Raw genomic sequence first — 14,844 nt, 5'->3', positions numbered from 1 at the left:
TTCCCTCCATTGCACCTTCCTCTCCCCCTATATTTTACATTTCAAGGGTTTTACCCATGGATCTAAGTACACAATTAGCTGCAGTTTCAGACTGCCTCCTCCCTCTACTTTCTCTACCTCTCAGTTCAGCCCACTCCCTCAGCTTTCCCTCCATTCCACCATCCTCCCTTTCTACATTTAGATTTCAAGGGTTTAAGTTTAGCCGACGGATTCAAGTACTTGTGTGGAAGGTTTACAATCTTGGTAATGGACAGCATACATTTTTTAGTTTTTTTCCTCAAGGTTATTAAACTTTCTTTATTTAATTTTGAGTGGAAAATAGGATTTTGTGAGTTTGTTTTGATGTTTAAATGTCATATGCTTTATTTTTCAAAATTACATGCCTAAAAATTACCTTGGCTGTATAATACAAGTTAAATTAACTAAGTATAACATTGAAAATGCAAAATACTTATATTAGAACAATTGATATGGAACATGCATGCATCTGTTAAAACTACACCCACCCAGGATCCCAGTAACCTATCTCTACCAGATAGCCATGCTAATGTTGCTGCTTCATCGAGCACAATCACGAGTGAAAAGAAACGAACAAGGTTTGATCCCTAGTCTAATTGAGGCTAGGAAGGATGATAGCAACTACAACACAAAGATTCAAATGTGCATATCCATACGGGTCATAACTCGGCTCAAGACGATATGATCCGGTATAGAATTATTATCCTGAGTAGTGGTGGCAATGCTTAACCATTTAACTAGTTTAACTTGATTCAACTTGTTGTACATTGGGTTAGGTTACCTATTTAATAAAATGGTTAAGTTCCAATTTGGATTTTTGACCTATTTAATAAACAGGTTGGGTTTCGAGTTGACATATTTTGAATCTATCATGCATCCAACCCAACCCGATTGCCACCCCTAATCCTAAGTACCAAGGGGGTCCTAATACATTTAGGATTCCCCTTAGGTGCACCACCTCATCAGCTAGATCGATGCCACATCTACCACCTTTAGGACCGCTCCGCCTGCATGCGCTGTCCTCTCTAGCCTTATGCCTATGGTCTCTATCCTACATCGCATATTCAAACTATAACTCATCAGTGAATGGAGCAAGCAAGGGAACTTACGTGCCACCACCACCTTGTCCACTGCCTCCACCCGTAGCCATCAGATACATGATCATTCAAAGAGTTGTCATCATTGCTCATATCATCAAATGACCTAGCCAATTTGTCATAATCTATCTTAACAGAAAGAAAAAATAAAATAACCCTATTAAGAGCTAGTTAATTAGCAAATGAACCAACAGTAGACCCACAATGAACAGCGCGAACTTTAACTAAAGTTGCAGAATATAAAGGAATCTGAATAAATAACCCAAAAAGCAATCAAATTTCATAATAAGAAATATTAGATAATATTATCATATGGCATCTCAAAAAAAAAAAAAAAACTTGCAAAGAACTCTAACTTCCTTAAAATTGTCTAAAATGTAGACAATCTTAAGTTGCATGAAGGCCCAAAGATGGTGGAACCGGTACCAACAAGCATGCCGGCCAGCGACCTTATGGTATAATACCAAGTCATGCCATATCGAACCACATACCCTACCATAACCATGGGAAGGGAGAGGAAAAGTGCTGGAGAGGGAGAGGGAGAGGGAGAGGGATGGAGGAAAGCGAGAAGGAGAGGGAGAGGGAGGGAGGAAAGCGAGAAGGAGAGAGAGAAGAGGAGAGACTCGCCTGGTCGATCTCCCAAGTCCGACGGCGGTAAACCTAGGAAGGATGAGGAGCTGAAGAAAGGCTGGAACGAGTGCATCAATAGCAGCGAGTGGAGGAGGGAGAGAGGCGAGGGTTTCGAAAGGCCGCACAAGTGAGAGGGAGGGAGGGAGAAAGAGAGAGGGAGGCAGGGACAAAGGAGGAGGCGAAGGGGCTAAGGGATCCACGATAGGGTAGTGACGGCGGATGGGTAGGGTTTCAATGTAGGGATTGCTTCTCTCACACGAACTAGGAGGGAAAGGCAATCGCAAACCCGAGGGTGGGGCATGCCTATTTAATCAACAGGCAAGAACCGGAGGGATTGGGTTCAGCTTATTTAATGAAATGGGCTAACCATGATTCTCTTTAATTCGGCTCAACCAGTTTACCAAGCCGATAGGGCAAACAATCCCGGTTCCCATCAGTTCCATACGCATAGAACAAGGCAATTCAGGCCAGTATGGCCAACCCATGCATAAAGCTATATATCTTTTTCGAAGAAGAGCCAATGCTTCATACCTATAACCCTATCCTTCCCATCAGCAAGCATCTACCTCAGGATCTTGTACATAGCATTCAAAAAGCTTCATAGCTCTACAGCTAACTATTTCCTCCAAACATCATTTGGAGTAGCATTATTTAGATACACACACAAACAGTCAAGCACACAAATCTAGTAATCTTTATGATCTTTAAACATCTATGGTTGTTTAAAATCATCGAATAAGAACCACATGCTTCAGAGAGCCCCAAAAGCATTTAAGCAAAATCAAAAAGGGAAACTCATAAAACTCTTGCCTTCCCAACTCCCCCAGCCCTCATCCTCCTCAAACTCTTTTGCAAAAACGTTCTTGGTGATAATCTTATTAAAAAATAAGTACAACATTATAAAGCTTAATCAAAAAGAGTAACATGAAGTGGAAAATTTGAAGAAAGCATTTTTCACATCTGAAAATTAGAAAAGAAAATTGAAATTTATAGTTTCCAACAAGAGTCAAAATTTTATTTTGGAGCATAGTTTGGCACATCTTTAGATTAAAATTTTTCAACTGTCTTTTTCCTTTCAAATAACCAAAAAAACACAACTATATAAAGCCACAATCAAGGATTGAAAAATCATCCCGAACTTCCCTAGTTCAGGGCATACCGAGTAGCGGCGGACTCGGATGGTACCAACATTCAAAATGAGAAACAAGTGAAGGAGAGGGAGAGGGAGAAGAGGGGGGGAGAGGGAGGAAGAGAGGGCCTTCAAGGCCACCGGAGGGCCTCTACCCTCCTCCCTATTGAAACAAGGGCTTCCACCCTTGTTTCTTTTTTTTAGTTTGCCAGCTCTCGATGAAGTCAGCAACCCCACCCTCTCCCTCTCTCTTTTCGTCTCACATTCTTCCTCTCCGCCGCCCTCCTTGCCATGTCCTCCACCGGCTTTCGCCATCGCTCTCCCCCCTTCTTCCCTCTCCCTCCACCCCCCCCCCCCTCTTCCTCTCTCCCACTCTTCCTCCACCAACCTTCACCATTACCAACTTCATTGGAAATCAGCCAAATAAAAAAAAAACAAGGGCGGAACCCCTCCTCAGGCACTTTGGCAGCCCTCGAACGGCCTCCAGAGGCCCTCTCTCCCTCTCCCTTCCCTCTCTCTTATTCTCCCTCCACCCTCTCAGCTATGTCGGTTTTGGCCCAATACAGAAAGTCACCTAGGCGTACCAAACCGTGCTGCCAGCCAAACCAATATTGAACCTTGGCCACAACAACGCATAGGAAAAAATGAAAAGATTTTCTAATATCTTGTGATTAATATGCATCTAAGATATGCATTTAAGATGAGGTTAGCTAATACAGCGACTAGCTATTAGCGCAGCTATCAAGCCTCTGTGATCATCCTAACCGGCTTATATGTTTCACTGCCAACCAACTTCATGCAGAATCACTAGGATACCTAAACAATTTAAACCATGCATTCCAATAGGTGACATTTCACAGAAGCATTATCCGACAACTAAATATAAATGAGCACAACATAAACAGTTTAAAAGATTAGTTATTGTATACAGCTGCATAAAGAAAAGGTGCATGTTGCTACCATTGTCAAAGGGTGAAATCACAGATGGAGGTACAAGTAACAACAAAAAAAAATTGATATATACAAAGAGAAAAAAAAGACTTGCATTCATGTAGCACAAATGCATAGAAAGATGACCAACAAGCACAACGTTAAATGTGCATGCAGAAAGATAAATGCAATGGAACAGTAGTTTTGATCGCCTTACCTAGTTTGTGAGCCCTGTCAGCAAGAACACCCAGATAGCGAGTAACTCTGTCAAGTTTGGCATTCGAGTATTCTCTAAGGTCACTTGCTTCCTGTCTCAACTCCAAGTAGTCCTCTCTAGTATGCTGTCAGGCCAATTCTAAGAGGTTACAAAACACATAAAGATAACGAGTAGAAAATATAGGGAGAAAGAAACAACATGTGCATGAAACAATTCTTGATGCAAAATAATAATCAACAACCAATTAAGTATTAGCCACATTTTTCAGTTGAGTGAATATTAATTCTGTTTGCCAGATGATATCTAACCTTTGCTCCAATGACATTTAGATCTATCCACATATAGGAACAAAGACTGAGGCATGACACTCTGTATGAGGCATAATCTCCCATACATAATAAAAGCAAGATTATCTTATACCCAGCTTCATAATGACTGCGAAAATTAATTATCAGGCACAAATAGTAAAGGAGTTGACTTATGCAACATGCTCCATAAGTGGTTCAGAGGGTAAAAAAATAGAAGTGCAGGGTATTTATCAAAACCATCAATTATAATTTATTCTTTGCAAATATCTACTTTAGGGTGCAAGGGAACCATAGAAGACATCTAGTGGAGTCCTCTCTATCTCTCCCCCCCCCTCTCTCTCTCTATATATATATATATACATATACATACATGTACGTATGTATCTATGCGTGTGTTGCATGTGTGTGCATGTATGTGTATATAGATATAGATATGTGTGTGTGTGCAAGATTCGCTATCTTGACACCAGATCCCGTACCGTTATCATCCTATTAGAGTATCGATACGCAGTTTGGTACAGTATGAGATAGCATACCAAGTGTTGGTATGGTATGAAACACTGTACTAGTATGAGACTGGTATGGTACAGTATGCGACGTACTAGACGGTTCAACCTAATACAGCATTCCATGTATGTGTGTGTATATGTATATGCATATATATGTATATATGCATATGTAAATGTATATATGTGTATATATGCATATGTAAATGCATGTGTGCGTGTGTGTGTGTGTGTGTGAATGCATATAATGTGTGTGTGTGTGTGTGTGTCCATATATGTGTGTGCATATGTGTGTGTGTGTGTAGAGAGAGAGAGAGCTAGCCTGGCTATACTTGAATGAATCTCCACTCAGATCCCACTAGGTCTACACTGGATGATTGTGGTCCATATCGACGATCCAAGCCATCGGATATGATCTACTCATCTAAACTTCTCACATGCCAAAAATCATGTGATCTGGAAACCTCTAGCCTATGCATCAATTGGTCAAAAAAAATTGAACATTCTAAATAAAATTAAATTATAAATGTACATATGTTAGTATTCATGTATGTACGCATGCATGGATGCATACATGTATGTACATATGTATACATGTATGTATGTATGTAAGATCATTTTGGCCCTTAGTTCTACTCTCTTCGAGATTTAGAAGACTCAAAACATCATCCCTTAAATTCAAAAGAACTCCAAAGCTTGCTTATAGGAAATTGGGATCCTAGAAACTTCAAAATTTTCACAAATCCAATGTAGAAATTGGACATTTGAACCAGTCATGTATGCCTCTCATGAATTTTTATATCCTTTTAGCCTATATGCATGCCCATCAACACCATGATGTGACCATGTCTTAAATTTTTGAGAACCCAAAAGAACATAAAATGAACACTTCAGGATCTTTTAAGAATCCCTTAGACGAGGGCTGCATATGGTAACAAATACATCTAATTTAGCTCTAATCAGCCTCTGCCATATTTAACCAATAAAATAGCTTGGCTATTTTCCCTAGGCACCAAGCCACTATTCCAACTTCGGAAGATTTCAAGTTTTCAACAAACAGAGTCTTTATTAGCACTAAATACATCAAAATTTGGCCTGTCTCTTAACAGCTTTCCTAGCATCTTCAAGAATATAGCAGAATAAGTAAGTTCTATGCATATAATTGTGTTCCATCCACCAAGTCCTCTCAGTTGAGTAGTTCCAAAAGCTGCCAGAATCACCAAACATGACAGCCACTACAATCGGATATCAAGATCTCCAGCAAGAGAACATAGCCACTTAGGAATTTTACACAAATTACGAACATGAAGAAGTGAATAAACTTTGATGAAGGATATATCATCAGCCCTATGTTACACCTGGCACTAGCTAAACACCCCTTTTAGGTTGTAACCTAACAAGAGTCAGGAGCGTGTCAACAATATTTCTCTATCAAAAAAATTGAATGGCTGGCATCATACGATTTACAGATGGACTCATGATTTGCAAGTTCTCTTGCCAAAAAAATATTACCTCATAATATATCCACACATGCAATTGTACAATCAGTCTTCACAACAGGCTTTGTTGTTAAGATCCTCTTTGATTATCTATAAAATTATGTAAATACTGCTACTTTAAACTCTCCAGTCAATTTTCATGCTCTTAACCAAGGAATTCTATCTATCTTACATGTACCTTGCAGAGAGACAAGGTCCCGTATAAAAAGCATTATGTTAACTCTGTATCAAAGTAAGAACTCAATCCAACCTGTACTTATGATCCTGCAGAAATTGGAATACCTACGGTCCCTTAAAAGAAAAATAAGAAAGAAAATGAGAAGGAGATTCATAGCCACAGACCAACAGGCAAACATGTATAGGGGAATAGAAAGTAGATGAAGGAAAAAGGGAAAAAGTGACAAAGAGATGGGAAGGAAGAATTAAAGGCTGCAGAACTCCCTCCTACTATTAAAAATATTATTGAATGCCCAAATTGCCCTAAGCAGCAGAACCACTAATTGATCTATAACATGTTTTGAGCTATAAAACTAGAACAAATACAAAAGTTGAGGCCCATATGCATGAAAATGAATTGAAAAGCACACTGTCATCTTAAACTCAGGATTTCTATGAACTTAACTAGCAGACCTTCAATACTGCATTCAAGCTGGAGCATAAAAAATTGAAGCTCTGAATACATTATAGCAGTAGCAGTCAACCAGTTATCTCATTCCAAATGGCCTTCATGAAATTATTGGCTAGTTGATCAGCAGTCTGATTTTAACCAAGTTTTTGCCCCACTTGATCTCTAATTTTATAGGTGAGCCCCATGATCTCCACATCTTCACCCCAACTCTTTGGTCTCCAACATCTCCACACCCCCCCAGCCGCCCCACCAAAAAAAAAAAAAAAAAAAACAAAACAAAACAAAACACACACATGCACACGTGTATTTGGTCTCCATGAACACTTCCCCATTTAACACCTCAGGCATGTACCTTTCTTAACTTTTATGTGTATATTTTTTTAACATATACATCCCACTATATCACTTTAAATGACTTGTTGAAAAAGTTTATAAGATTAAATGGGATGTATATATATCAAATCTACTTCAACCAATCTCAATGAATGAGATCATAGCATCCATCACCATGCTCCCTTGTATAACACCAACATATCACATTTGCCAAATACTAGTTCCTAACAAAGTAGTCGTCCACCCTAATGCATCTGTTCTTTGAAAAACACTGGATTATTGACCAAAATGTTACACAACTGACTGCAATAATATAACTTCCAAAACACCTCCTAATAGCAATTAACTATGCAAAAAATGGACATCTCGGTACATAAGTTCACATGATGGATAAGACACAACTCAATAATCTACATCTATCTTCTTATTGGATCTTTTTCCATATTCTCCAATTTATTACATTTCTTTCAATGAAGAACCTGTAGTTAAGTCTCATCAATTAGAGAACTTGCCCCATCAACATAAGAAAATTCTTCTATTTATTAATGATCTTTGAACAATTGATCAGAAGCACATTTTAGAAATCAAAATATGAAAATAAAGTAACCATGACAAAACAGTCCCACCAGCTTTTAGGTATTTAATAACATACTAACAAGGGAAATAATTTCTAGACGCATGACAATGAGATAGATCAATCTACCAACCAATCTTCACAAACCATGGAATACTGTACCACCCCATACTGCCCGTACCATACCATATCGATCTCGTACCGGTACGCCATCTCGGAGCATACCAACATTACTGTACTGTACCGAACCGCGTACTGACATTGAGCAGAATTTTACCGATATGGGGTCCGATACCGAGATGGCAAACCTTGCTTCACACCATTTGATATTGACCCCATTCCCCTTCATCTTGCCTATACTATTTCAAACAAACAGAAAACCAGGGTCATGTGACTTGCCATTTGCCCAATTCAAGATGTCCCCTTTACCACCGGTCAGGATAGAGAAGGGGCCTGCGGATCATCTAGAAGTTCAGATTGATCTATTGTAAGCTTGCTATGAGGGTGCATACCCATAGGCTTGTTCACCAGCATTTCTCTTTCCAAGACCTGTCACATTTATACTGCCAAGATTTAACCCTTGTATTGACCTAACTACATCAACTCCCAAAAATGTAGTTCAATTTCACAGGGCTCAACTGCATAAAAATTTGCTTAGAGACTTATTCAATCTTTTTATTCCTTTAGTAACATCCGTTGGAAGAACACCACCATCCACATATTTGAAATGCAACATTATGTGAATATGGAGAAATCAATTCAGCAACTAATAAACTTATATGATATAAAACTTTAGCAAATTTTTTGAATAGGGAAGTAGAAATTCAATGAAAAAACTAGAATGGAATATTGACGAGAAAGAGCCTCCCAATAAACTACAAACTTTGCGATGCATACATGTCATCAATTTACAAACCTTATTAGAGTTTCCGCATAACTCTCCCATTCACACATGAACAAAGGGAAATGAAGAAACAAACTGGAACCCTAGAACAAACTAGAATGGATAGCTATTATGGTGCTCTACAACAACAAACATAAGGTGCCTAGTTTAGCTGTAGAGAAGAGAGACCTTAGATCCATTGGAAAATCATACTCAGTAAGAATATCCTAAGTTTCCTCCACCACAAGTCACAATATTATCATACACGTAACTAAATATGGACAAGCTAAGCAAGATCCCTACAGAATGATCATTCATGAAAAGGAACTTGTTGTGCAAAAACTTCTTACAACTCAGTTCCCTGTCAGAGTATCCACATAAGTTTGACATATATTACTTTTATTTCGATAACTAGTATGAATAAATCGAGGTAGAATCTAGGACAAGATCAAGCATATGGAAGCTTGCAATCCCTAAACGAAAATTAACTAAGTCAGTTTTTTCCAAAAATACTATATTGCAATGATGCATATATAAAGATCTTCCTGAAGAATTTAATGTCTGATTGCATCACCATCCTGCCTCTACGCAAATGAGGAAAGGATGCATAACTTTGACCCTTCCTAGACCCCACAATAGCAGGAGCCTCGTGAATTGGATTTTTATTGCATTGCTGCCTTAATTTATTTCATGTTGGTCAAACCTACTTGACACACGGCCCAATATGGTTGCCCTATAAAGTTAACATGTTACACTGCAATCTATGAAGCACGGATACTCCTATATCAGGCGTGTACCACCACCGAATACATTTTCGGTGCAGATACGTTTCCGATACGATACCGATACTCCTATCTCTGCATTCTTGAGATTGCAAGTTTGTCCCTTGATGAACTAGATATGGAGAAGAAGCTTTTTGCTGATGATGCAGAAAATGAAGTAACTAAACTATTATCACTTAATTATCAAAACTTACTATTTTAATTTCTTCTACTTATTTAGACTGCTAATTTTTTTTTCATTAATTACAAGTGTTTGTTTGTTTTTTATGATGATACTTATAAATTTAGTTGAGATTTGAGAACTTAATTTTATTAATATTCAAATATTATATATATGATTCAGTTTTTCATATATTTTTATTAATATTAAAATATTATATATATTCAAATATTAATAAAAAAATAAAATATCTAGCCGTACCCATATTATGATTTTTTTCAATTTTTGCCGTATTGGCGTATCGGTACCATAAAGTACCCATACCGCATAACGGTATCTATGCTTCCTAGACTGCAATAATACTTAAGACTAGCCACATGGTGACTATATTAAAACTATAGTAAACAGTTGTATCCTTATGTCTAAGCAGCACTATGAACTAAACGTTTCAGCTCCCAATTTTGTGAAATGGGTTCACAAACATTGACTGCTCTGTGAGACAAAGATACCATTATGTTGAAGTGAGCTCCCACTACTCAACCAGAGGAATTGCTGTTCTAGAATTCACAGTCACTTCACTATGTTAGAAAGACAGAGTGATGCCAACCCTCCCTCCTACATATGAGCATCATTTTTAGGGCTGCGCAAATAACCGAAACCCAAAGAAACCCACCCAATCCGACCCAATAAACATCGATTTTGATCGGTTGAAAGACATAAATCGGGTAGAATCGGGTTGGGGTTTGTAAAAAATCGATTATTTACGGTCGGATTCGGTTCCTACACTTTTAACCTGTATGAAACCGAACCCAACCGATGTAGTATTTTACAAACTCACTTTTATTTTGGGACGGTGTCGTTTAGACTTCAATACTTCATTCTAAAAAATACCCCATCAACCATTTGGATTCATGAGAATATTAATATTGAATTATTGATGGAAACACATTAATTTGAGACAATTCTTAAGTAAAAACTTTCAGATGTAATTGCTTTCAAATGAATAAATCTTTTTTTTCTGTTTTGTTTCGTACAGATTCAAAAATAAGCCCAACATTCGTAACTTATAAAGTTTAGACCTTTTTTGCATTAAATTGACAAAAAAAAAGCAAATAAGCTTAAGTGGGCCAACATTGGACTTAAAATCAATATTGGACTTAAAATCAATATTGGGTCAATATTAAAGCCCAAACCGACACAACCCATCCGAACCCGCTACAAACCGTTCACTTCGGTTTCAAACGGCTTATACATGATAAACAGTCGGCAGCGGATTGAATTTTCTTCAAGCCAATTGGATTTGATCGGATGAAATTTTTTTCTCAACCCAACCGAACCTGATCCATGCTCAACCCTAATCATTTTAGCTGCAAGAATAAACCAATTCCATCTATAATTTAGTTCAAAACTAACCACTTGAGTATTTTAACTAAAGTTAATTTGTACCTCTTTTTCAGCTCCAAGGCCAATCTAAAACATACACATGGCATAAATTTAATGGGCAAAACCAACAAGAAAATAGATATAAAGCTCCCACAATCTTTCAAATGTGGCTTGGGGCAGATAGCTGCAAAAACCAACATGTATACCAGTCTTTAGACTTTGTTTGAGCTGTTCCTCACATATTTGGATGCTTATTACACCTGACAAAACAGTTTAACAATTTATTCAAAGTTCATCAAACATGTGGTAGTATTCCCCCATTTTCAACAAAAGTAAAAGCCCCAAGTTAACTTGAAGAATTATAATACAAAATTTTTTTGTTACTTGATATAATGCAGGTTATATGCACATGGCTACTAAATGATTTCAGATTTGAGACAATTATACTAAAGTCTAGATCCTAAAAGGACCTAAAAATAATTAAGTGATAATTAACATTTTTCTTATGCATCATATCCTGCCTTCACCTCTTTGTTCAGAAGTATCACTTAGTCCCCCCTTGAAGTTTTTAAATTACTTTATTTCTTGCTAAATTGGATTTTCTTTCACCTGTTGGTTAGGAAGTTAGCATGAGCAGATCCGTTTCTACATACTGTCTCTGCTCTTCTTCTTATTCTCAAAGTCCAGCAATATTACAATCCCTTTTTCTGTAAAGGTCCAGCATGTTTTAAGCCAAGAGAGAAATCTAATTAGGATTATTATAGAAATATTTTACATCTTTAATTGCATAGCCTGATTGGGTTTATTTTTTGGAATTGAAAAAATGAAAAATTAAGATGCTTTATATGGTTTAAGGATTTAAGGATAGACATTGATAAATGTGGAGCTACCTTGCCTCAATGTTAAGCTAAGGGGTTCTACCTTTGCCTAAAAATTAGAGATGTCCTTTGCCATCATTAATTCAGCCTCCGAAGCCTAATTACTAGACTTCAAGTGCATTTTTTTTGCATTGAGCAAAACATGTATCAACCATACTTGGCCCTACTTAACATATGCAAATGAAGAACCACTTGCACCACCATTTTCAACACATATGGGGCTTTCAACCACTAATCTGGTATTTATTCTCCCACAAGATAGCTGTTAGTGGTCATGACCTTCTGCGTGCAAAAAAAAAAATTCTCCAGGTGCTTGTCAGTGGCATCAATGGTTGAGTCAAGACTTCATAGGTCTGTGAAATTTCACTAAGAAAGCAAAACTGATGAAGAAGTGACACCAATAAGATAATTTCTTCAATGGGGAGAAGTTGTTTATCAAAACATCAACAGGAGAAGAAAATTCTTCTCATATCATAAAAAGTTTTGGGAGACATGAAATTCCTGGTGCAAGAGAAATGGTGTTTTTTAACAATAAAAGTTTCTAAAGTTCTCATACCAGCAACTCTGGACGCATCAAAGAGCATGGAGGAATTTCTCCACACCAGAATAGATTGTGTCATCTAGTTCCATTTCCAAAATATGGAAGAATACAGCAAAATTACCCTACAACATGCATACATCTCTTGTGTTAATACGAGGGGTTCCTTCCAAAGAAAAGAAAGATATCAAGCAAGCCACTTGTTTTCCTGTTCTTCCTTGGAGTGAGCAATATCATGGAGCCACTATGCACACTTTGGCTACCTCACTTGCTCGCTCAACTTTCATGGAGAATGATTTATTTTCATGATAAGTGGCATTCACCTATCTTTTCAGATTATTTATTCTCACTCCCATTCCTGCAATCCATTTCATGGCATCTTATAAAGCAGTAACCATGTACGAGTTCATTCCAATCTAATAAATGTTAAGTTTTGCTATTACACTAAGAGATGAGCTAAATAAGCAGCCTAAATTTCTTGAGTTCCATGAAAAGCCTCCAGGTTAGTACTTACTAGCAAACCTTCTGCAACACAACAGAGCAACTAAATCATGAACTTTAAGAAACCCAAGAATAGAATGCACAGAGGAAGTGCATGGGACAGTTATAAAATCAAACGTATAGCACCATTTAAGACTGCAACTATCACCTCTCCTCTCTGTCATGCACTTCTCTGGTATACCAATTCACCATCATGCAACACCGATTTGGAAATTTAGAAGCCCCCGAATTTAACAACCCCATACAGTACCGTTGTATATCCCCATCTACTCATGCCTCTCTTCCTCCTCTCCTCTCGTACCATTCAACAAGTTGTTATCATTCTCCACTTCCACTCTAGAGCTACACAACACATGTTTGCTAGGAACCTTGAACTCATAGCACGATAGATATATCTCAGCACAAATGACCAACTTTATGAATCGGTACGAAACTTAAAACTCATAATGCAATAAGGAGCTCTTAGCAGAATGACAAACTTTATATATCGAAGCATAACAAAGTGCACCGAAGTATGCACACAGAGTTCTTGCCAAAGTAGAGTCCGCCAAACAAGTTCAGACAATATTAAAGGCACAAAAAAAAAAAGCTCATTTTCTTATATTTACCAAATCATAGATCTCATTCCAGCGGAAAAGTGGCCAATTTGCAGAATAGGGTAGCGTCAAATTCACATTCTTACTACTGAAGTGAAGAAGAAAAGGAAAGATTCAGAGACCGAGAATGGATGAAGGAAGAAGAGAGGCGAAACCTGGAGTTGGTCCTTCAACTTCTGGAACTTGACAGCGAGGGGCTGCTTCGGGAGCTCAGGGCGCTGCACCAGGGACGACGGGGAGACGGAGAGCCTCCGGACCACGGGGTGGGGCTCCTGATCATCGCGCTCGAAGGACTTTCTGGGTTCGAAGCCCGGCAACTCCCACGTCCACCGTTTATTCTGCTCCGCCATGGCCGTCCCCCTCTCACTCGAGATTCAAACCCTAGAAACGGAGCGCTAGAGAGGGGAAATGGGGAGGAATGGAAGAGAAGGGGGAGGAGGCCGGGGGGAGAGGAGAGGAATGGCGATCGGAAGGGGTTGGCGATCGGAGGAGGGCTATCTATAACTCGTGAGGAGGGAGAGGAGACACCCAGGCCAGAGGTTTTCTACCACCCCAAGGGTGAGCCATCGCCTCGTTGTTGAGGCCGTTTGGCCTGTGTCCAGGTTTTTTCTGTTTTCCTCCTTTTATTTTCTTTTTTTTTTTTTTTTGCCCCTTCATTCATAGATTTTAAATTTATATTTTTAGAAAAAAGGGTTCCTTTTCATGGGTTTGGCCATGCTAGCGTTGTAAAATGAGTAGGTCAAGTTTGAAAATCAGATAAGTAATTTTAGGATCATTGAGGAATGTAGACAGTACGGAGACAGAGTGAGACAAGTATTATTTTATATTTGGATACCTTTTTTTAAACTAATCTTATTATTACACAGCACCAAGGTACCACTGATTTAAGTGATGACCGTTGGTTTGCTCAAACACAATAAGTACTACTCCCTTTGGGTTTGCCCTCTTTTTCTTTTTCTTTTTTTTTCTTTTTTATTTTTGTGGTAAGAAGGGTTTGCTTTCCATCGATGACTGATATAAATAACCATTTTCTTACATTAACTGGATGAAAGTAGTGGAAAGGTAGGAACTATCTATCCCTGATTTTCAAGGGTTTTGAGTGAATTATTAGCCATTGATGGTTTTCGCTTTTCAGATCAACATGTTGGTGTTTGTCCCGAGAAAACCAAGGTAATTGGCTTATTTTAAAAATTATCTTGTTTCTGAACAAGACCTTTGAATATAGACATAGAACCTTTATCTACATATAGGAGG

The 14,844-nt window shown here is 38.1% G+C and overlaps 1 protein-coding gene across 1 annotated transcript in view; it reads right to left on the bottom strand.

Moving 5' to 3' along the window:
• LOC105060596 (kinesin-like protein KIN-14L) overlaps window positions 1-14,178 on the bottom strand; it is a 64,673-nt gene extending 50,495 nt beyond the window's left edge. The window contains 2 exon segments of the mRNA XM_010944380.4: window positions 4,022-4,145; window positions 13,746-14,178. Of these exon segments, the coding sequence (XP_010942682.2) occupies window positions 4,022-4,145; window positions 13,746-13,940 (319 nt within the window). The 5' untranslated portion in view covers window positions 13,941-14,178.
• Between the last annotated feature and the right edge of the window lie 666 nt (window positions 14,179-14,844).

The sequence above is a fragment of the Elaeis guineensis genome, chromosome 13 (genome assembly GCF_000442705.2).
Source record: "Elaeis guineensis isolate ETL-2024a chromosome 13, EG11, whole genome shotgun sequence".
Taxonomy (NCBI): domain Eukaryota; kingdom Viridiplantae; phylum Streptophyta; class Magnoliopsida; order Arecales; family Arecaceae; genus Elaeis; species Elaeis guineensis.
The sequence above is the reverse complement of the archived record's forward strand: the minus strand, read 5'-3'. Positions and strand labels throughout refer to the sequence as shown.